Raw genomic sequence first — 21,649 nt, forward strand, 5'->3', positions numbered from 1 at the left:
AAAAACATATTCCTCAATTATGCACTTGGCACTTCATTGACTATTCCTTATTAGAGACATGACCATACAGAGATAGTGTAGGTAAATTAATTTATGGTAAGTTTTGTTTAGACCTGTGGGTGCTCTTTCTTCAGACTCACTAGAAAGAGCACAGACTCAGAGTAATAGAGCTTGGTAGCAAGATCTGCACCTTAAGGTAATAAAGCATGGGCTTTGTGCATGTCACAGGTTGCCCTGGCTTACCAAATTACCTTGCATCAGCAGAAAAGTAGTAGCTGTCCTCAGGTGTTTCACGTGAATGTGATGTTGAGTTGTTTAGCTAAGGCTTACTGGGGCAGAGGTTATCTTGTGTTTGCTAAGACATATACAAATAGCTGACAAGGCTGGTCTGATGCTTATCTGGTGGCTTGATCATATGTCTGGATCTTTATTTTTTTTTTTTTAAGTGGTAGCATGTTCCTTGAGCATGTCAAGGTCCAGCTGAGTAACACTCAACCACAGTAACTAGGTTTGAATTGCCTGGTATCTGATGCCGTGCTAGCTGATGCACAGTAGGTGGATGGGATACCAGCATCAGTATGTGAAGCTTCCTGTCTCTTAGCAAAAGAGGATGTGGGGAGTGCACTCTGAGAGATCTGTAATGCTGAGGTCCTGTTAAATGAAGTCAAACTTACAGGTCGCTTGGCCTGCCTTTTGTTGGAGTTAGATTCAGCTGAGAGAGGAAATACAGTCAACATAAGCTGAAAACTCAGGCTGAATTTCTGGCTTCCTGCAGAATGTTTCAGCACAGCAGAATTCGTATTCTACATGTATTGACTGCATATTGACTGGTTAAATAGGCCTCTTGAAATGTGTGTTTGCTTTCTGTCCCATCTCATAATTGTGTGGAATTAGAATTGCATAAGCAGAACATGGCGCGGAGAAGAAGTCAATCTCTAGTGTAAGCACAAAAATACGGCACTCACGCTTCATTTTTGGGGTCTTACTTTGAAGCCTGATGAGATCAAGGAGAGCTTTTTTTGGAGGCAGATGTTCTAGCAGGCTAGAAGCAGCACTTGAGAGGAAGTCTGCTCTGTCAGAACTGGATTTTGTTGGGGACTGCTGTGGTTGTTCACTTGGTGCATTTGCCTTATCAATACTGACTGCTACCAAGCCAGTAATGTTTTCAGTGCTTTAACCTTAGCCTGCAGGCAGCTTGTGAACTACAGCGTGATATTCAGACTACCTTTGCATTTGTGGCTGCCACTTACCTTTTCTAGCCCTGAGCATTCATTTGTATCAGTTGAAAGGTTGGCCATCCTGACTTGTGTCTGTCTGCTGCAAGATTTGCTTTTGGGCTTCTTGTTTCATTTTAGTGATGAGGGGAAGGGCTTGTTTGTCTTGCTGGTAATTATAGTTTAGGATTGACTTTGTTTCTAAAGCATAAACAGATTGAGTTGGGAATGGCACAGGAAACTGCTTGCTCCCCAGGATTATAATTCTATCCTTTATCTCTTGCAAGTGTGGCTGAGATAATCGCAAAGCTGAGTCATGCCAGCAACCACCAAGCAGCAGAAGCAGCAAAGATCAGTGCTGCAGCTACAGAATGCCACTGGGGTGCTAAATGGCTTTGAAATACATGATGGCATTTGAGCCTCTTTGTGCATTTTTGGGGAATGTGAAATGGAGCAGGGTATCCCTTGTGTTCCTGTTCAATAGGTATGGAGGGAATAACTGTTTGGGAGTCTGCCTGGTGCCTTAGATTGTGGACATTACCAATATTACAGATGTTAAAAGCGGAATTCTGAAACCAGCCACAAGAAGAAAACTGTTATAGTTTTACTGTCCTTCTTGCTTGTCTTTTATACGATAGATACACATATTAATGAAAATGACGCTAACTTTGTCTTTCCCCAGTGTTTCTTGAAGGATTAGTAGAATACTGAAGGCAAAATTGAAGGGATGGTACTTTGTGCTGTTAATTTATCAGTTTGCACAGGGAAGTGGTGGTAGTGGTGTGTATTTGAAAATCAGCTCTGGACTTTGTTCCTGAAAGCAACCTACCTACCAAATGATTTGCTGTTATGCTCACTGTGTTTCTGAGAGCAAGAAACAAATGCGAGCTTGGGAAGAATTTAAGCTGTAATAAAGCTTAGAATGCTATAAAGGTTCTTAGTAATACTGTTCTTAACCTGATCTCTCTGTCTTTCTTAGCAGTGAAGGAGACTGTCTCTGACAATGATCTTTATGGGAGACTTTTTATAAACAGAGTTTTCCACATCACTGCAGACAAGATGTTTGAAATCCTTTTCACCAATTCTCATTTCATGCAGAGGTTTCTTAATTCCAGGAGTATAGTAGGTAATAAACTCTTCTCCCTTCTCTCTGTTACAAGCTACCCTGAAAACTTTTACCTCTGAGAATTGCTAAATAGGGATAAGTTGAATTTTAAGTTTCTGCTTGCTTTGAAAGAATTTTTAAGCTTTAAAGTTTCGCTGTGAGAGAGGATATTTCAAGTTAGACTATTGTTTCCCTAGGTATGTTCATTTTGGAGTAAAAACCTCGTTTCAGTGCACCACAAAACTGCACCTTAATGCCTGAATTTTGAGTAGATTATTAAGTTGATGCATTCTATGGGGTGTTTCTGGTTATACTGTGTCCCAGAAATAAATGAAATTTGTATGGCTGGTACACAGGCAAAAATCATTGCATCCTCCTAAATGTACTCACAGGCTTTAATTTTCTGGATGAGTAAATTTTATTCACTGAGACCATAAGAACAGAAAAGTCAAAAAGGGTTATATTTATTCAGTGTCAGCTTGGAAGGCAAAGTGTCAAAAACTTTTGATAATGCTAAGTGAATCTATTCCACTTTAAGCAAATGGGAAATGTCATTTTCATATAATTGCTTATTCTTTCCTCTACCCTCAAGTCCCTTTCAGTAGATTCAGGCTCAGCTATTCAGAGCCTCACCTTTGTTTATTAGCAGACTACATGGATAAGGTTTTTCATGGAAAAGCCCCACAACTTATGAATCAGTTTTCTGTCTTTCCCCCTACTCCTGTTCTCAAACTCTTAAGACATGATAGGGCAGAGATAATGCCCTTCAGGTAATTTTTATGTGAGATTTTGCATAACTTCTCATCTAGATGCTGTATCAACCCCTTGGAATAGAGACTCCAATGGCAATCAGTTGAGGACTTTGACATACACTGTAACAATTAACAATCCACTCTGTGGGAAGTTCACAACTGCAACTGAAAAGCAGGTACTGTGTGCATTTCTGTGTCTGTCTGGTGCCCTTTAAAGCAAGAGACAGGTCAGCTCTATGTCTGTCAGAGTTCTGACTATGGATGAAAGTTCAGTGAACTAAATGTGCATCTGCAGTTTAAACAGAGCATCTGAGGTTGACTTGCAGTCTCTCTCACCATTACTGAGCCAATGCTTATTAAATAAGAGGCTTCCTACCTTTACAAATGGCTGTAAACCCCCACGAAATCTGTAGGAAAAAGTATAAACATCTCTTAGGAACTGGGGGGTGAAAAGGCACAGTTCAGTGTCCATTTCTGGGCTTCCCAGTATGAGAGGTGAAGAGCCTAACAAAGGGCCACTAAGATGATAAAGGGACTGAAGCATCCCATGTGAGAAATGGCTGAGAGTGGGAAATCTTCAACCCAGAGAAGAGAAGGTTCAGGGGCATCAGTCTATACTTAATAGAAGTATCTGAAGGGAGGGTGCAGAAAATTCTGAGTCAGGCCCTCACCATCAAAGGCCACAGATTTCAGTGGTGTCCAGTGACAGGACCAGAGGTGATGGACACAAACTGAAACACAGATGATTCTTTCTGAACATCAGGAAACATGTTTTCACTGTGAGGGTGACTGAGCAGTGGAGCAGGTTGTCCCTAGAGGTGTGGTACCTTCTTCCTTGGAGGTATTGGAAAGCCACCTAGACATGGTCCTGGGCAACCAGCTCTGGATAGTCCTGCTTGAGATTTTGGACAAGACAAGCACCCAGAGGTGCCTTCTAATCTCAACCCTTTTGTAGTTCTGCTTTGGGAAAGGTCTCAGAGAACTGTGGTCACAGTGGCCAGCTTTGCATCTGGTACTGGAGGCAGCAGTGGGAAGTCCTGCTGCTGCTGCCGATGTTGGCTCTAGTAGGAGGCATGTTCTCTTCTCCCACCCCACCTATAATTGATATTCTCTTAACTGGTTTTTACAGTGGTTCTTCAGGCTTTCTCTCTCCTTGAGTTCACTTGGAGTTGGTTGATCCAGTCTAAGGAACTCAGGCTGAAAGGGGGCAGGGGAAATTTGTGTACCATGAATGTACCTTCTTAGTTTTATTTTCTTTTATGATAGATCCTGCATAAGCAGAGCCAGAAAGGTCAGTCTTACCAGGTGGATGCTGAGGTCCTGACCCACGACGTCCCCTACCATGATTATTTCTACACTGTGAACAGATACTGCATCAGCCGCACATCCAGTCACAAGTGCCGGTTACGGTGAGCTGGCTGCTGCACGGGGGGAGGGCAGAAGCCAAGGGAGGGATGTTCTGAGTTGATGATTAGGTTAAAGATCTGCTAGCAGCACAGAGAATGTTGGGGTCTCTTCTGAAAAATAAGCTTAGTTCATTTCTTGCCACATGTATGCTGTACTTGGATCTCATTAATGCAGTTAGAAATTAACTGAGATGTGGACTCTGAGGTACAGAACTCATCTACAAGACTGAACTGGGTCCTGACTAGCCTTGTGTTTTTGAATGAAGCTGTGTGAGTGAGAGAAATTGGAAAAAATTGAGATGTTTTATTAGAAGGTTTCCCAGACATCCTTGCAAAGGGCCTGCAGAGGAGAATGGTTTCACAGGAATGTGCAGGGAAGATAAAATGTACTTAATTTTGCAAGGAGGGCACTAAAGTGAACTCTGTCTAGATATGGAATTTCCTCTCCCATTTGTTGAAAACATTGGAAGTGCTGCTGTCTTTAGTAAGAGCTTTTATCTCAAACTTAATCAGTACTCAGGAAAGGTTAGCAAGCCTGGATTCTATTTTGCCTAATCTCAGGCTGTAAAACTACTGAAAACTCCCTCTCTACTGGGAGAAGAAGGGGAGTAAGGTCCTTGAAAGACTGCTTTGGATATTTTTTTGAGTGAATCAGTGTTCTTACTTGAGACCTAGTCTTGTTTTATGAGACGTATGACAGCCCTCTTATCGAGCAACAACCTAGGTATACATGGTGTACAGCACATACATGTATAGAACAGAAGGCATATGGTGATGTTACAGCTGGCCTTACTAAACTGTGCTTAAAATGGCTCAAACTCTATTTGAAAGGAGTTGTTTTGTTATACCATACACAGTGGGCTTACATTGATTTGGAAGATTACTTAAAAAGTTGACAAGAGTGTATTCTAGGATGGTCAGTGTTCTTGGCTGAAATCAAGGACTCGTCCTTTATAAATAGCTTTGGGATTCACTCAGTTATTAGAAGCATCCCTCTGAAGGATTCTAGTCCAATTCATTTTTATTCTGGAAGCAGTATTGATTAGCTTGACCTAAGAAATTAATGGTAGGAATGTAATTTTCCTCTCTTGTCATGCTCGCAGAAAGACAGATTATAATTTCTGTCTACTCAGGGTAGGATGTGAGCACTTGATGTATGAGTTATGATAAAAAAATTCACCTTCTGCTATTGTAGTGCCCATGTAATATATCATGTGTATTCGTACAAAGTAAAAATCATGACTTTATTGTCCAGAAGCCTGAATCCTATTTTAAATTTGTGTTAAAATGAGAATGATTCAGAGGGTAAAAATCATCTGGTAGTCTGAGTCTGAAGGAAAACATTCCAAAATATTTCCCATAATTTGGACATTTGGATTTTGATGCTTTAGCTAGAGACATTGTCTTTGCTAGTCTCTTGCATTTTTTGAATGAAAATTCTGCCCAGCTGGAGAGTGACAGCAGTTCCAGTTGGTATTTCAGATTTTAGACATAAGCTGGAGGCCTGCTTCTGATAAGAGATTTCTGCTATCACTGTGCTGTATAGAAGAGCACTCTTCCATTATTGCATTCTGTTTGCTAGGGTTTCTGCAGAAGTGAAGTACAAAAAACAGCCTTGGGGCCTTGTCAAGTCTGTAATCGAGAAGAATACCTGGGGAGGAATACAAGAAAACTTCAAACAACTTGGTGAGGCTTTTTCTACCTTGTGCTGGAGTAAGGAGGCTACCTTTGCTATTTGTTTTTGTATATTTGCTATGTTTTTGTGTCTGTCAAACCTGGCTCCTCAAAGAATGGCTTGAAGAAAAGGCCAACACCTAAGCAATCTTGAAGACAGAACTTCCTGTCATCAATGTATCTGCCAGTTCCCGGGTATGAAAGAAGCTTTGCAGCTAACAAGGGGCTGTTGTTTTCCTGGCCATAACTGCTTTCAGAAGGAAGCATGAGGAGCAGTAGGAAAGCTGTTATTCTCAACTGCATGTGCTTATCTCTAAGAATTTCCTTGATTGTGCATGTAAGAATAGAAACAGTGGCACTTGGCAGGCTCCATGAATGTCTATTCACACCCTGGCCAGCCACTGCTGCAGGCTCACAGTCTAACAGTGTCTTGCAGTGCTCTTCCAATTGCTGTCTGGCATAGCATTGAACAATCCTGCCTGGACTGAGTGGGTACCACCTCTTCAGAGCATTCCAAGTGTGCCCTCTAGAATAGAACAGGAGTGGAGGTCAGGGTGTAGATTGCCAATTACCTGCTTTAAGTTCATGTACTGGAAGGTGTGCTGGTTCCACTCACTGCCACTTTGCATATCTCACAATTTGTTTTCAGCTTTCCAGCTTTCTTTTTGACAGTTCAGTAACCTTGGTTTTTTTCCACTGCAGAATCAGATCTCCTAATGGAGGAATATGCAATTAATCAATCCATAGAAGACTCTGGGAAATTACTTGCTCTGAGACGAAGGCGACGCACTTTACACCGAGGTTTGGCGGAATCACTTCCCAAACGTTCTTCCCAACATTCTTCTGGTGACATGGGAGTAGAGTCTCAGGGCAGCTTAATAGGTAGGAATTTTTTATATCAAATGTTTTCCAAAAGATATGTTCAAGAAAGCATAACTCTTAAAATAGTGCAAGAGTAGCAGTTGTGTATATATTACTCTTGTCTGTGATAGCAAATGCTTTAACAAGTTCAAGCGTCTTCAAGCTTGCATAAAGTAGATTTGGAGCATGCATGATCACTTTTATCATGAGTATCTCATGAAGTTAAGCCTAATATCACCTTCAGTTTTAAAACAAACAAAAATCAACCAAAATCTTAAATACTGCTCTGTATCTGCAAAGGATTGAAAATGAGTTGGATCAGGAAAAAAAAAACAAACCTGATTCTTAAAGTTTCTGAAAAATTACTTTTTCTCCAAATAACTGTGCACACAGATCATGAGTTGACTGAACTTTGCCACTTGCTTCTTGGCTCTGTCATCTCAGCTTTGATTATTTTTAATGTTAAGAAGTGTGTTTCCCATATGCTCCTGTAATTTCTGGGTCTCTGAAGCATTTCTTGCAGTTCTACTGCCCTTAGGCATGACAAACTTGACCACCAGCATATACAATATTAGCTTCACCTAGAGAGATTAGGAACATCTGTGCACTAGTTTGCACCAGGGAATAGTGGATTCAATGACAGAAGCTGAATTGTAAACAGTGAGGTAGGACCAAGTACACTTCCCTAAAGTGAGAGAATATTTGCATCAGCAGCATGTGTAAAGGACTCTTTATCCATGTGAAATTGCTTCCTAATTACTTAATTTTCCTACTGTTGCTCCCCCTCTTCAGATGAGTATATCTCTCAGTGTACACTACAGCTTTTATGTATGTCTCTTGTCCAGGGCAGGATGTGCAAAATTAATTATATTTCAAGATCAGTGTATTCACAGTGATAGGTGCTCAGTTTGGAGAGAACTTGCACACTCTATCCCTCATTGTCGGATCCTTGTTGCCCGATGAATAGCAGATGGTGTCTCAAAAGGTTGTTTTCAGGATAGCAGATAAACCAAGTCAGTAAGGATGGGACAAGTTAGAGGAAAATGTGACTGACACAGGTTGTGAGAAGGAGTTTTAACAAGCAGGAGAGAGCCACTTTGCAGCCTATCTCTGCTGTGTGTGACTAACAGCACATGTGCATGTTAGTAGTAATGGATGGACTGCAACTTTCTCAGGTTTAATGTGACCATGCCCCAGCACTGTGTTCTCCCCAGCACAGTGGTAGGGGGAATTCTGGTGGAAGAGCCTGACTGTTCAGCCAGCTTCTTAGGGATGACTGCAAAAATACCCTGGTGAATGTTGGAGGTGATCCTGTGCACCTACATGATGTGATTTTTTTTTATTTTTTTTTCCCCATCAGAAGTTGCACTATTCTGTGTGAAGTGCTGGGCATTGACATATATATATCTGCAGTCATCCTTTAGGAATGTTCTTTAGTACTTTTTAACCTCCTTTTCCATGCCTTATAGGAAGGAAAAGAGATGCAGTAAGTAGGACCACTGCCATCATTGTAGTAATGAGTGTCTTGTAAGTACTCACTTGTATTAAAATGTTGCTTGACTCAAGCTCATCTTGGTTTTTATCTGTATTTGTTCCTCATTTGCATGTTAAGATTGCATGTAGTATGATAAAGTAATTTGAGTGGAGCATGTAGATATAAAAGGGAAATGGATTGACTTGGAAATGACATGCAAGCTGAAAAACTGACTTGTCAAGCGAGTCTACCTTGCAGGTTTTCTTAGGTCTGATCCTATTTAAAAAATAAAGTCTAGAATCTACTAATTCCTAATTTTAAAAGTTCCAAAAAGAGATACTGTTGTTATTTCTGTTTGCTATTACCTGGCTTAATGGTAACTGCTAAGAATTGTTCAGATAGATATTAATTTTCAGTACAGTGCTGCCCCACACCTTTTTTTCTCCCAGGATTCTGGGAGGATTCTGTTTCCGTAGCTGTCTTTAGCCATGATCTTGTGTTTGTAGCATTGCAACTGAAATTGTTATAAAACATGATTTTTGTTCTTGTCTCTACAGTTTGCTGCTCTTGGTCTTGCTGAATATAACACTGTTCCTCAAACTATCAAAGATAGAACATGCAGCTCAGTCCCTTTATCATGTCCAGCTTCAGGAGGAAAGCTCTTTGAAGTAAGTTGAATTCACAATCTTTGCTTGCTTTCTTCTTCAGCTTATGTGTGAATCTGATCTAAAGAAATAAATTATAAATAATGAAATTCAGTGGCAAGTTTTCAGAAGTGGCTGGGGCTTGCTGTACTTCTGTGGTCTATGCTAAAATCCAGTGGCATGTCTGACTGCATCTTGCAGTAATAAATTTTTCTTTTGACAAGCTGTTTTGGGAGAAATGTTAACCTTAGTTTGCATTTATCAGCCTGCTGTGACTCATCTTCTGTGAATATCATAGTGCTGATCACAGAACTGAAGTGTTCATCCTGTGTGAACCAGCATGTTCTCAAATGGAATGTTAAAGACTCATTTAGCTTTTTAGCTTCTCTCTGTGAGTCTCCTACTAAATCTCCTCTCCTTCGCAAACTTCCATGTTAGATGCCTTTTGTACTCAGACACAGAAAGATGTTGCTTCCTCTTGAATACAGTATCAACAAAAAAGTTAAAAACCATATCCTGATGATGTTGAGTCTGGAAGGAGTGTGGGGACCTCCTATAGTGACCATCTCAGAACTGGTTAGAGCAACTTTCTTCATAAGAAAGATCTTGCTCCTTGAAGTGTGGATCTTATGTCGTAAATGTAATGTGAGCACAGTTTTTTCTTGGTGGCTGTTGCCTGTGAAGATCTGAGGTACTAGCTTCAAGAAAACAAGGACTGGAATTCAACTTCAGGCAGCTTTTTATGTGGCTTTTGTAAGAGGATGCTTTTAGCAATGGCAGAGCAATGGTGGCAGAGAACAGTTGCTTTTAAAAAGCCATTGAGGTTCTTGTTTCATGTTTCTGATGTAATCTCAATCTTTTTCAGCATATCCCCAGAAATTGTATCAAAAGAGGAGATACCTCAATATGATAAGGAACAGGTTAAACATGTGAAGGGAGTTTTAAGAGACTCAATTGAAATGCTTGAGCAGGTAGGTCTGAAAATCCTTCCTGGTGATATTCTTGTTTCTCAACAACTCAGGGTTTCTCCCTTGTGTTATCATAGCTTTTGTTTGATGTGGTCTGGTGCTAGATAAAGTTTTCTTAATCTGTTTTGCCCTAGGCTTGAATTTAGTTAATGGGTACTATTTATGTTTCTGGTATTTTTGGTTGCTTTGATTTTTGAATTTGTTTCTTGGAGGATTGGGGTTTTGGTTGGTTGGTTTTGTTTGGGGTTTGTTTCTTTGTTTGGGATGTTTTGTTTTTCTTTTTTTTTTGGTTGATATAGTTTTATTTTATTTGACTAAGTTAGTACCCATGTTAATTTTCTTAAGCACTTGTCAAGTGCTTAAGAGATGTGTTAATGCGGTTCTGAATCATGACAAAGCAAAGACTGGAGTATTTCAAAACAGATTCCCTTTTCTAAGAACACTCAGATTTGTGAAGTGTTTTACCATCTTATTATGAGGTTTCTTCATTCAGGTTTATCCTGGCATTTGCTCCCCACTACTCTTCTAGATATTGGTAAGAGCTTCACGTAGCATTGGTATCAAGGGGGCTACCTAATCTCCAGTAGAAAAAAATCTCTGCAGACCATATGTTTCTGAAGGCTCCACAGAAGATAATCCTTCTTCACAATAACTTAAAATTTCAGGCTCTTGTATATTACAGACACACACACAAAAAGTTGAATAGTGTTGTGTCTCTCTGATCCTGAAGTCCATGACTGTTAAATCCTTACAATCCCTAGGCTGAAATTTCAACTCAGTAACTGAAGGACTGTAAATTCATGCTTTATTTTTTACTTACTACTCAGGAATGTTCTGGTTGTTCATTAAATCTTAAAATGCAATGGAATAAATTATTAGTTTAGGAAAGCTGAAGGGGGAGTTCACATGTACCTTACTCCGTCGTTTGCTCTTTGTTCTTCTATGCACTAAAGGAGGTTAGAAAAAGAAGCCATTTTTTATACTCCTTGTTTAGAGGTGTTTCTGCATGCACAACTGCTATTAGTCTATTAATTAACAACTTTGATTGTAACTTGAAAAAGCCTGAGTGCTGGAACTTTCACTTTAGAGATTTGTTTTCCATACCCTTTTTATTTTCTCTGCTTACTATCTACAGTTCCTAATTGTGAAGTGTTAAGTGCTTTTTGAACACAGTGTAAAAAAGAAAAGCGAGAATTTAGCCACCTTTTTATCCAGAATAACATTTTTAGTCTGGAAGTCCTGACGCATCTTAGTGCTTGCTACCTTGTGTTTTCTGAGTGTTGTCAGTAATCTAAACATGTTTTAGGCACCAAAATGCACTAGGAGGGCCAGGTACTAAAAGAAAATTCAAGTTGTTCTGCCATGTTCCTTGAAGTATTTGCACTGAACATTATCTGTGACTAAAAATGAGTGGGGTGGTTTGTCTTCTGTGGTATTGTCTGGTGAGGTGTTAAGACATTATCATCCTCGACTGTTAGTATTTATAAACTCTACAGAGTGTAGCTGTTAGGAGAGGCACAGTAAGCCAACTGTTTATGGAAACAGGGAGGAGGAAATCACATGAAATCTTTTTCTTTTAAAGAGGAGGGAGACTTTATTTTCCTGATATCACTCACCCATGCAGGAGACTGACTTAAGTAATTGGTGGGGGGGATGATTGTGTCTTCACAGCTCAAGATTTCCCTTTCCATGCTCCAAAGAAGCTTTGACCACTTGAACAGGACACAGAGCAGCAAAACTGAGAGTTAATAGCCACATCAGCTTTTCATTCAAGACATTGGAAGAGCAGATGTGTGTGTGAGGACTTGTGGGGTAGGGATTGTAACTGTCTCCTCTGGATTCTTTACTGTTTAGCTCAAAAGCTGCACAGAATAAAGGTTTGTGGAAGAATAAGTCGGTTTCTGCATTGCCATAGCTTGGCAGTCTTGTCTCTCCTGCTAGCCTTCTACTCTGGGGAGTCTCAATTCCAAACAGCGCAGAGCTCTTGGATCCATCCCATGGTGAGTGAGCAAGGACAGTTGTTCTTCTAGTGAACGGATCTGAACATTTCAGAGAGAGGAAAAACACCCTCAGCAGAGAACTGGGCTTACCTCTTATGAAATTGCAGCTTTTTGTGTCAACGTAGAAAATGACTGTCAGTGAAGAGAGTTTTGGAGAAAAAAGAACGTAGTGGATTCACAGCCACAGGATCTTCATAGGCTTTTTTTAGCTTTGGGAACCTTGTGAAACAAGTCACCATCTTAAGGAAGAATATGCCTAAGATTAATTAACAGGGAAAGGGTTTGATATCTCTTGCATACTGCAAGCTTTGGCAGTCTGCCTTTTGCCATATGTTTCCAGCTCTAGCAGAGAAATTTCAGCCTTCGGTGTTTTCCCTCCATCAAGGGCCATGCTTCAGCATGGTGTGCCCGCTAATGATCAAACACCTTTTCCTGTGCTTCAAGCGTTTTCTAAGCAGGTTGAGGGACAGAAGATGAATACAGAAGGAAATTGCAAGCAAACGCAAGGCCCCCCACCCTCGAGGCTGGGCGGTGCTCCGCCCGTCAGGCAGTGGTGCAAACGCGGGCTGTGGGCTCGGGAGGGGGTGCAGGGTCAGGTTAGAGGCGTGCGGGGGGAGCACCGGGGGGTCCGGGCCGCCACCTGTTGCACTGCCACTTTAAGGCAGGTGCCCCCGCGTGACGGCGGCGCCGCCCCCCGCGCGCCCATTGGCGCGCGCCGCCGTCAGGTGGACGGTCTGGGCGGGGGCTCCGCCCCCCGTACACCTCGGGGCGCGCGTGGCCAATGGCGGGCGGGCGCTGCGGCGGGGGCGGGGCCGCGGGGCGGGGGCGGTGGCGCGCGCGGGGTACCTGAGGCGGCGCCGGCGGCGGGAGCTGCTCCCGGCCCCGCAGGAGGGACGGGGCCGCCGGCGGCGATGGAGGAGCCGCTCTGCTGCTGCGAGTACGTGGACCGGCGCGGCCGGCGCAACCACCTGGCGGCTTGTTGCTGCGACTGCGAGGAGCTGGACGACGGCTGCGACAGGTACCGGCTCCGCGACCCCCTGGGGGCCTCCCGGCTGCGGGACACTCTCCTGGCGGCGGCTGCCCCGCGGGGTTGCCGCCCTGAGGGTGGGGGAGCCGCACCCCGCTTCCCGGGAAACTTGTCGGGAGAGAGGGAAAGGGGGAGGCGGCAGGAGCGGGACGGGGCAGGGGCCAGGGGGCGGGAGCGCGGCTGCCCCGGTGCCAGCCGGCGCTGTGCTCCCCCCGCTCGCAGGTGGCTGACGTGCAAATCCCTGCCCCCGGGAGCGCTGGAGAGTATCGCCGACACCATCACGGACCGGCTGCGCGTCCCCTGGTTCTCGGGGGCCGTGAAGTTCAACATCAGCCTCGTGCCGCCGCTCGTCTTGCTGCCCGTCTTCCTCCACGTTGCCTCCCTGCACTTCCTGCTGGGGCTCGTCATCCTGACGTCCCTGCCCGTCGTGGTGCTGTGGTATTACTACCTCACCCACCGGAGGAAGGAACGGACTCTCTTCTTCTTGAGCCTGGGGCTCTTCTCCTTGGGATATATGTACTACGTGTTTCTGTGGGAGGTGGTTCCCCGGGGCCACGTGGAGTATTCCCAAGTGGTCGCTCTCACATGCGGGTTAATTCTTATGCTTGCAGCCCTGTCTAGAGCCAAGAAGGACCCTGGCTACCTTCCCATCCCAGCAGGCAATGAGAAGCCATCGCACCAGGGTTTGCCAAACAAGAGTGTTAGAGGGAGCTCCAGCGGGCTTCATGGCATCTCAGGTGCTGGCAGCAGTCGTGCTGTGAATGGGGAGGCTAAAGGTTATTGCAGGATGTCAGCTGAGCAGCCAGAAGATGTGAAAAAGGACTGGTGCACTAAATGCCAGCTGGTCAGGCCAGCCCGAGCAGGGCACTGCCGGCTTTGTGGCAGGTGTGTGAGGAGACTGGACCATCACTGTGTCTGGTAGGTTTTGCACTGCTGAGGCTCCCTGTGTTTTCTGAGTTCCCTCCTTTTTAAAGTAAGCTTCTTTTTTTTTACAGTCTCTGGCAATTAGAGTTGCTTTTGCTAAGTGCAAGACCTTACGATACCCTTTAAATACAGAAAGCTTTGTATTTACTCCTCAAAAGAACAGTTATTCTAACTGTTTATTTCGAAGTGGGTTGACCTGATAGCTGAAAGCTTCTACAGCATACTTCAGAATTGCCTTTACTTCTCTGTTTTTCATCAGTTTGGGGTTGTTTTTGATGTGGGTTTTCTTGGATTTGTTTTTCTCTCTTTAGACTTGGTCTGTGGAACACTATCAATCATGCAGTTAAGTTGCATTAGTGCTCTCCTGGGGCAAGGGTACCCAAAGCTGCCTTTTGGGTGTGCATGTGGTGCTGGAACCAAGGGGCAGTAGGTTATAATGTGTCTTAGCAAAGAATACTACCCTTGCTAAAGATTTGAGGCAAACAGTCTGCTGCTGTTACCCTACAGGTCTATTGTCTTGTCTTTGTAACTCTTCTGTATAGAGTTATAATGCTTCTTTAAACGTTTTTTTAAAGTTCTTAGCCCGTGTTGACTGGGAGCACCTTGGAAATCAGGTTCTGTGACAGCTTGGGGGAGGGAAAAGAAATAGAAGATGGTTTATTTTTTTAAGCCAAGTAATATCTTCTTTCCTTTTGGAGGATTAACAGCTGCGTAGGGGAGCAGAACCATCAAGCTTTCATCCTTGCACTCTTCTTCTTCATGCTCACCTCTGTGTATGGGATTACCTTGACCCTGCACACCATCTGTAGGGGCCAATCTCCATTTGTGGCATTGCTCTACTGCCCCGGGGCCTATTCTGACTACAGGTGAGATGTCTGTCTGGGGGAGAGCTGGGGTTGGGGGCAGGCTGCTCAGGCAGCTTAGCTCCTCATTCTGCTGGCTGTCAGACCTGAACGCAAAGTGCTCCCTAAAAAACTCTGTAAAGCAATGACATTTCTCTGCTTTCAGTAAGGTGGGCAGCCTGAGATTTGAAGAGAGCTCACTATTTGGAGTAAGTTGAAGGAGCCAGGATTTGAAGTACTTATTATGTATAGATGTACTTTTAAATATGTATGCCCCCTGATGCAGGTAATGGTCTGATAGCCTGGAATCCACATGCGCGCTCTCTCTCTCTCTCATTCCTCACTATTTATCTGGTGACTGTCCTCCAAGTTACCTGCCTATGAACATATGCCCTGTGTGGTAGGGAAGGAGGTGGGAGCTGTTGGACACGAGTTCAGAGACCAGCACTACCACAGATGGGCAGAGTACTGCTAGTACACAAGTAACTCTTCCTTCCTCTGCTCCATGACCTGTAGAGTGAGAACATCCTGGGGTCCTTAAAGCCCGAGCACCATTACAACAGGAAGAGTAAAGAGCTAGGTTGTGTGACAGCAATGTGCAAGAGTAGCTCTAGTAGCAGTAAAAGCTCTCATTAAGTAAGCCCTGAAGCTTTAATTTTGAGAAAGGCTTTAAGGATTATCTGATGAAAGCAGCAAAGTGAGATCACTGTGGCAGATGTAGACAGGGATTTGAAAGGACAGTGATTACCAGGGAAAGTCACTTTAAAGCAGCTGCTACAATACTAAATGGCTTCCTTCCCATCTTCTTCCCTGCTGCCAGCTCTGCTCTGTCGTTCACCTGTGTATGGTACTGTGCCATTGTAACAGCTGGCATGGGATACATCCTCGTTATCCAGCTGTTGAACATCAGCTACAACGTGACTGAGAGGGAAGCTCGGCTGGCTCTGCGGGACAACACTGGGCGCAGACTGCTGGGTGGGTTAGTGATAGACACTGGCCAGTATAACAGGGGACTCCTGTGCAACTGGGGTCACTTCCTGAGCCTGGGGTCTTCTCCTCCACAGCGCTCTGCTGAGGACATCGTGTGACAGCCCTCTTTCTGCAGGTGGCGTTGTGGCTCACTGACTGTTTAACAGGGGAGCAGCCCCTCCCACCAGGACTCCTTCCTCACACAACCTTTCCTCGTGGTCAGTGTGTGGGCTATCCCCTCACTGACAACACCAGATGTTTTCGCATGTGGAATGGTTCTTCACGTGCTGTCAGCCAGCAATAGGATGCAGAAAGCAGTAAGCCATATGTGCAGATGGGGAGAGGAGGAACCTGCTGCCTTTTTCACCATGGGAAACAGCACGAAGAGCATAAGATTTTGAGAACTTGAGTTTCCCTTAGATGTGAATACTGGCATCAGGAGGAACCTGCTGCTGGGCTTCAGAGAGTACACTGGTTCCTGCAGTTAAGGTTAAGGAATCCCTGGGTTTGTACCTACGTGTGGCATTTTGGAGAAATCAGAAGACTGAACCTTGGATACAGCTAAAAGAGATTGTCTAGGCAGTAACTGGGCAGCACTCTCCTCTCTGGTGCATTTATTTATTTATTTATTTTTACTATCTATGATTATATCCAGCTGTGTACATGCTTCTATTAAGTGCCTTTGTGAGCTACGTTCCTGTAGGACTTTGTAACATCCATTCGCCTCCTGACCCCTAAAATTGTTATTCTGCCCCTGTCTAAATGAGTGAAAAGAGATTCCACTGTTCTTTCTGAAAGCTGGGTTTGTATTGGTTGAAGGCTTTGCTCTTCTCTCTCAAAGTGTTTCTGCTCTGATTATGGGTTGTGACATGCGACAGCAGGTAAATATACCAAGAAAGGAGTTTTCAAGCAACACGTAACAGTGAACTCTTGAGGGCAAACCAAGAGTGCTGTCTGTCTGTTATTACTGTAGCTTTATGGAAATTATTTTCATCCTCTGTCTGTGGGAGAGTAGGCAATTCTGCTAGCAGCATATTTGGTAGGTAGCATCTTGGTTGTATTGTGGTTAACATAGTGATCTTGTCTCCTCTCAACCTGGTTGCTGTGGAGCTGCCTGACTGTAGATCTGTTTTCTCATGCCAAGATGCCAAGGAACAAACCAACCCTAAGGTACATCAGGAGAGGTAGAGGATGTGTTGGAGGTATTTGCTTTTGGGATAGATGACCTGTACTGGCAGGTTAATGAACCTGTTAAAATGTGCTCTGCAAGAGTGCCATTTTTTCCTCATCAGCCTGCACTTGTACGTACTTGTATGGTCTGGACTTGAGCTTCAGCTAAAATAAAAAGATTTTGGTGGCAGTGGTTTCTGGATTTTGTGGGTGGGATTTTTTTGTTGCTTTTTGTTTTAAACCCTTTATGTATGCTTTTGGCCCTGCAGTAATAGGAGAGGTCTGGCTGAAATAGTGGGGGACCATGGCACAAGAATTACAGGTTGGGCCCAAAGCACAAAAGCAGAGATAAGAGCTTTGTCCTAGCTGTGGCACTTTCAGATGCGTGCAGGGTCATTCCTGCCCCCGAGTGCACGGGTATGACAGGCAGTTAGAGGATGTTGGGCAGCTGATGCGCATTTGATGTGCTGTCATGCAGTAACTTTTGACAAATGGATGGATGGTGCATGGTGCCAAAAGAAAGCAGGGGCTGTCCCTTGGGATCTCTGCCATATTTTTTGAGAGTGTTCCTCGTGACATGTCCCAGTTTAAGGTAAAGACTGTGTCCCTCTTTGTACTGTTTGGTTTCCTCAAGTGGCACTTTTTATAACCAGCAGATGCTTGAGGAGTAGCTACATTTGGAATGTGGCTGTAGAGTTACTGAATTTGTCTTATTTCCTCTTGCCCCTTTTCAGTGAGCAGTTCTTTATAAGGAGGTAAAGGGATAGCTCTTCTGCTTCCTACCTCTAACGAAGCACTGTAGGAGGTTCTCACCACTTTGACCCTAATGTGAATGAAAAGGTACCCAGCTGGACTGTGCAAAGTGTTCCTTTATGACCTTCTGTTTGGAGCTTGAAGCCTGATCCTAGTAATTCAAATTGAGACAAAGTTGCTTCCACTTGGGTTGTAGGTAAATGTTTCCAATATGTATTTTCTGATGCCTGCTGAGATGATGTTGAGCTTGGCAACCCTGGAGATGAGAGTGCTGTGGGTATAGGATCTTCTTAGATCTTATCCTGCTGGCACTGAGGAAGATTAAGGCAGAAGGATCTCCTGGGCTAAATGAACCCCAGCAGTGGAGACAGCCAATTTGTCCATCTCTGTGTACTGCATGCCCAGGAATCAATGCTGTTCCCACGGGCTGAATGAGCTCTGGAAGCTTTTACATGTTTGAGATAAGTGATTTCTCAGCGTCCTGCTACTCCTGGCTGGAGAAAGCAGAGCAGATAGCAGGGCACTTCCCTGGCAGTGCTGACCCCGTGGTGCTCACTTGCTCCCACAGGCAGAGATCGGTTGCAACTTCGCAGCCTGTCTGTCACTGTAGCCTTTCCCCTTGTCTCTCGGTGAGCTCTTAGTGGCTGGGTTTCATCTGAACTTTTTACACTGAGACTCTCTCTGGGCTGTTCTCCCAGGCAGCATGGAATTTGGAGTGCAGATTAGGGACAAAGGACCTGAGACTAATCTAACCATTCTGTACCTTGGTCAAACATGCTCCAGTAGAGTGGGGGTGAAGTGCTAAAGTAAATTTCATTTTTTGCACTGGCTCCAGGGGGAACTGAAACCATTCAAGCCACTAAAGGGTTGCAAGGATGGGACTTTTTTTTTTTTTTTTTTTTTTTTAGGAGTAAAATGCAATGCCGGTTCCTCAGCGACCGGGAAGTTCAGGTGGCTGTAATCTGCATAGTAATGGTGACTGTTTCTTTAACGGCATGGCATTGGTTTACCTCTTCCTGATAGGATTTGCTTTGTGAATGCATCGGGAGATGAGAAACATAAAGTAATAGGCTATTTAAAAGGCATCTAAATGGGCAGAAGAGTTTCAATCCTTTCAGATGCATACTTAGGAGCTCCTTTTAACATCCCTGAGAATTAGCAGGAAACCCTTGGAGGGTAATGCTCCCTTTGCAGTTATTGCAAGGGCAAACTGTTGTGATCTGGTGTGCTCAGGAACAGTTTCTTTTCTGAGCAATTTCCTGCTCAGCTTGGTACTGACCATGCTAATAGAAAAATGTTAAAATCTAAGCATACAGTCAGTCTTTGGGCTCCTTGTGTTAGTAGCTGCCTAGATCCATGCTGCTTGGGAGTTGTAGCAGTGAGAGCAGCCTGCTTGTGACAGGGGACTTGTGGGTTGTATGTGACCTTCAGGCAAGGACCGGTGTCTCACCTGTAAAGCTGTATGCCTGGCAGTGCAGAAAACAGTACCCTGCTGGCTCTTGAAAGTTTTCCTTGTGTGTGAAGAAAGGACTCAAAGCTGATCAAGAGCAGGGAAGGATTTTGGTAATAGCCGGCCTTGATGTTTTTCCACCCAGACTTTGGAAGTTAGTTTATCTTGCTTTACTCACGACCTTTTAAGAGGCATTTGTTGTTTCACAGATAATTTGGACTTCTGCAGACCAGGCAGCTCTTAGCAGGCCAGGGTTCTGGTGTTATTCTGATGTTGCTGATGTTGTAGTGTTACACCCTCTATGCCCAAATGCCATCACCTCACTGTTTGGTGTCTGTAGTAGGAACAGTGCACCATTAAATACACCCTGGAAGTGGTGGCTTAGCATTCTTTAACTGTGTCTTCCTGCATTGTGCTTTTTTGTAGGCGAGTCACAGGTCCTCACATCAACTGTTCCTTCATTTAACTTGTCCTCAAATGACAAAAGTCACTGGTGGGCCTGAGCTGGTGCTGCTTGTGACTCCTAATCACGTTTCAGCCTTCATGCTATGATGGTGCTTTTTTTTCCCTTCAAAGTAGGTTGCTTTCAAGTGTCTTAATGAAACCATTTGCTGTAAAATTTCTTCTGAAGATAAAATAGATACTGCCTCACTGCCTAATGTCTTAATAATGTGCTTGTTTTTTTTCCTCCTATATGAATGTATATTGCCTCATTAGGGCAGGAAGCGTGTGTGATTATGGATGTGTTTTCCTGTATTCCTTTCAGTGAAAAATTCTACAGTTACCAAGGATTTTTTTTTTGTCATTACCAGGATGTTCATGCAGCAAAAATCTGTCTGCAGGCAGGTGAGGTTCTTTCTGAAATGTGGGAATTCAGCCTCCCAAGATCTTGTCTTTATGGAATTCATCTAATGATAATGTGAAGTGTGATGGAATAAAGTGGAAAGTATTTTTTTAAAAACTGAGCTTTAGGAGGAAACTTTGTGAAACATTTGTGAGCTTTTTTGAAGAGGCTGATGTGTATTTTTGTGTCTATTTTGCATCATATTGTTTCCAAATGGGTATCAAATGAATCAAAATAAATTAATGGAAATGATCTGTGGAGTGGCCTGTTGATTTATGCTGACACATTCAGGCAAGCCATATGACCAAAAGCTGCCATTATCTCGTGGCTATTCAGCTGTGAGCTGGACGTGGGGATAAGGGAGCAACAGGCTAAGGAAAACGTGGGAAACAAATGTTCTTCCAGTTCTGCAAAAGTTGACCTTTGAGTTTGTTGGTACCGAGATGAAAGAAAGACCTGCTGGCAGTTCTCAGCATCCTAGAAACCAGGGTAGGAATGGGCATCTTTCATATTATGAGCAATGTATTACCAGTATCTGATCAGGTTCCTGGCCTTTTTGCCCCTGTGTCTTGTTTTCCCACTGACATGCCCATATAATACACCCATAACCCCAAAATGGATCAATCTCTTGCTTTAAACCCTTTTCTAAGCCATATTTGGAAATGACATAGATATTCTCCTTGTAGATAGTGGGAAGAGATGTAGCCTTTAATTCTATTGGTATCTTGGGACAGCTACTGAAAGGCAAGGTAACTTTCAATGAATAGAATCACAGGTGCCTTTAATTGTTCCAGAGCTCTGCTTTGATTTGCCTAGTGGTACTTCTGTCTGCTGTTCAGCTGTTCCTGTTTGAAGATAAATTTGCACTGCTGATAACAAGGACCTTCCAGCAGGGTTTTAGTTGGGTGAGACTGGTGTTTCCAGAAGTGTGTCAGACTTGGGCACCTAAGCATGACCAGCTTTATTAACTCCAGTGCTGTTGATGGGGACACAAGAAACTTCTGTCTCTCCCTAGCTTTTATTTTTTCCCCTGTTGTGACTTGCTGTGCTGGCCTTGCAGAGCCTGGAGTGGAGCTCCTGTGCTGGGAAGGCCAAACTGCACTGCTGGGGTAGGTACACAGAGTGGGATAACAGGTCTGCAAAGATGTGGGCTGTGGATCACACTGCAGGGGACCATGGACCCCTCCCAGGCTAACTATTGTCTCTCCCTGCCTAGGGGGAGCAGAGGAAATTGTTTAATATTTCAGGCACTCTTTCACTTTTCACACAGCTTGTGCAGGACCTGGGGGACTTGGAAGTGACTGGTGTATAGATTTAATGAGAAGATGGTATTTCTGTGGTTAAGGTTTTTGGGAAACTGTGTAAGAACTCTGTAGGGCAGGGGTGTCGGTAGAGGGTGGGGAGTTTGAAATCACTTCAAGGTATTTGCTGTTGTACTGCAGTAAAAGTCTTCCCCCCACCCCTGTGCAGGAGAACGAAAGCCTGGCTGTGCAGCCACCTCCCTCTCTTGCTAAGAAAAGCAAGAAGCTGACAGGCAGGAGTGTGCCTGAGCTGTGAGTGTGGGCTGATGAC

General features: G+C 43.9%; 2 protein-coding genes across 11 annotated transcripts in view; both read left to right on the plus strand.

The window, feature by feature from the left end:
• Positions 1 to 11,991, plus strand: part of GRAMD1C (GRAM domain containing 1C) — a 50,957-nt gene extending 38,966 nt beyond the window's left edge. For 7 of the 10 annotated variants that reach the window (XM_088158914.1, XM_014878608.2, XM_088158912.1 and 4 more), the window contains 9 exons: positions 2,194 to 2,340; positions 3,129 to 3,247; positions 4,338 to 4,480; positions 6,060 to 6,163; positions 6,854 to 7,033; positions 8,482 to 8,539; positions 9,044 to 9,154; positions 9,996 to 10,101; positions 11,770 to 11,991. In XM_088158914.1, the coding sequence (XP_088015040.1) occupies positions 2,194 to 2,340; positions 3,129 to 3,247; positions 4,338 to 4,480; positions 6,060 to 6,163; positions 6,854 to 7,033; positions 8,482 to 8,539; positions 9,044 to 9,154; positions 9,996 to 10,101; positions 11,770 to 11,847 (1,046 nt within the window). In that variant the 3' untranslated portion in view covers positions 11,848 to 11,991. The remainder of the gene's footprint in view (positions 1 to 2,193; positions 2,341 to 3,128; positions 3,248 to 4,337; positions 4,481 to 6,059; positions 6,164 to 6,853; positions 7,034 to 8,481; positions 8,540 to 9,043; positions 9,155 to 9,995; positions 10,102 to 11,769) is intronic. The other 3 variants (XM_088158916.1, XM_014878609.2, XM_088158913.1) reach the window with 2 other exon arrangements.
• Positions 11,992 to 12,487: 496 nt separating this feature from the next.
• On the plus strand, positions 12,488 to 20,329 carry ZDHHC23 (zDHHC palmitoyltransferase 23). The gene is made up of 3 exons (XM_088155839.1): positions 12,488 to 14,043; positions 14,748 to 14,915; positions 15,712 to 20,329. Exons 1-3 carry the CDS (start codon positions 12,488 to 12,490, stop codon positions 15,977 to 15,979), a joined length of 1,992 nt encoding a protein of 663 aa, XP_088011965.1. The 3' UTR covers positions 15,980 to 20,329.
• The last annotated feature ends 1,320 nt before the right edge of the window (positions 20,330 to 21,649 follow it).

This window comes from Sturnus vulgaris, chromosome 2, assembly GCF_052056855.1.
Source record: "Sturnus vulgaris isolate bStuVul1 chromosome 2, bStuVul1.hap1, whole genome shotgun sequence".
In the NCBI taxonomy this organism is placed as follows: Eukaryota; Metazoa; Chordata; class Aves; order Passeriformes; family Sturnidae; genus Sturnus; species Sturnus vulgaris.

Excerpts from the sequence above, each read along its gene's own strand:
- ZDHHC23 (XM_088155839.1), top strand. The coding sequence starts at position 12,488 with ATGCTTCAGCATGGTGTGCCCGCTAATGATCAAACACCTTTTCCTGTG. Across the intron at positions 14,044-14,747 it reads CTGGACCATCACTGTGTCTG|GATTAACAGCTGCGTAGGGG; the intron begins GTAGGTTTTGCA and ends TTCCTTTTGGAG. Across the intron at positions 14,916-15,711 it reads GGGGCCTATTCTGACTACAG|CTCTGCTCTGTCGTTCACCT; the intron begins GTGAGATGTCTG and ends CCCTGCTGCCAG.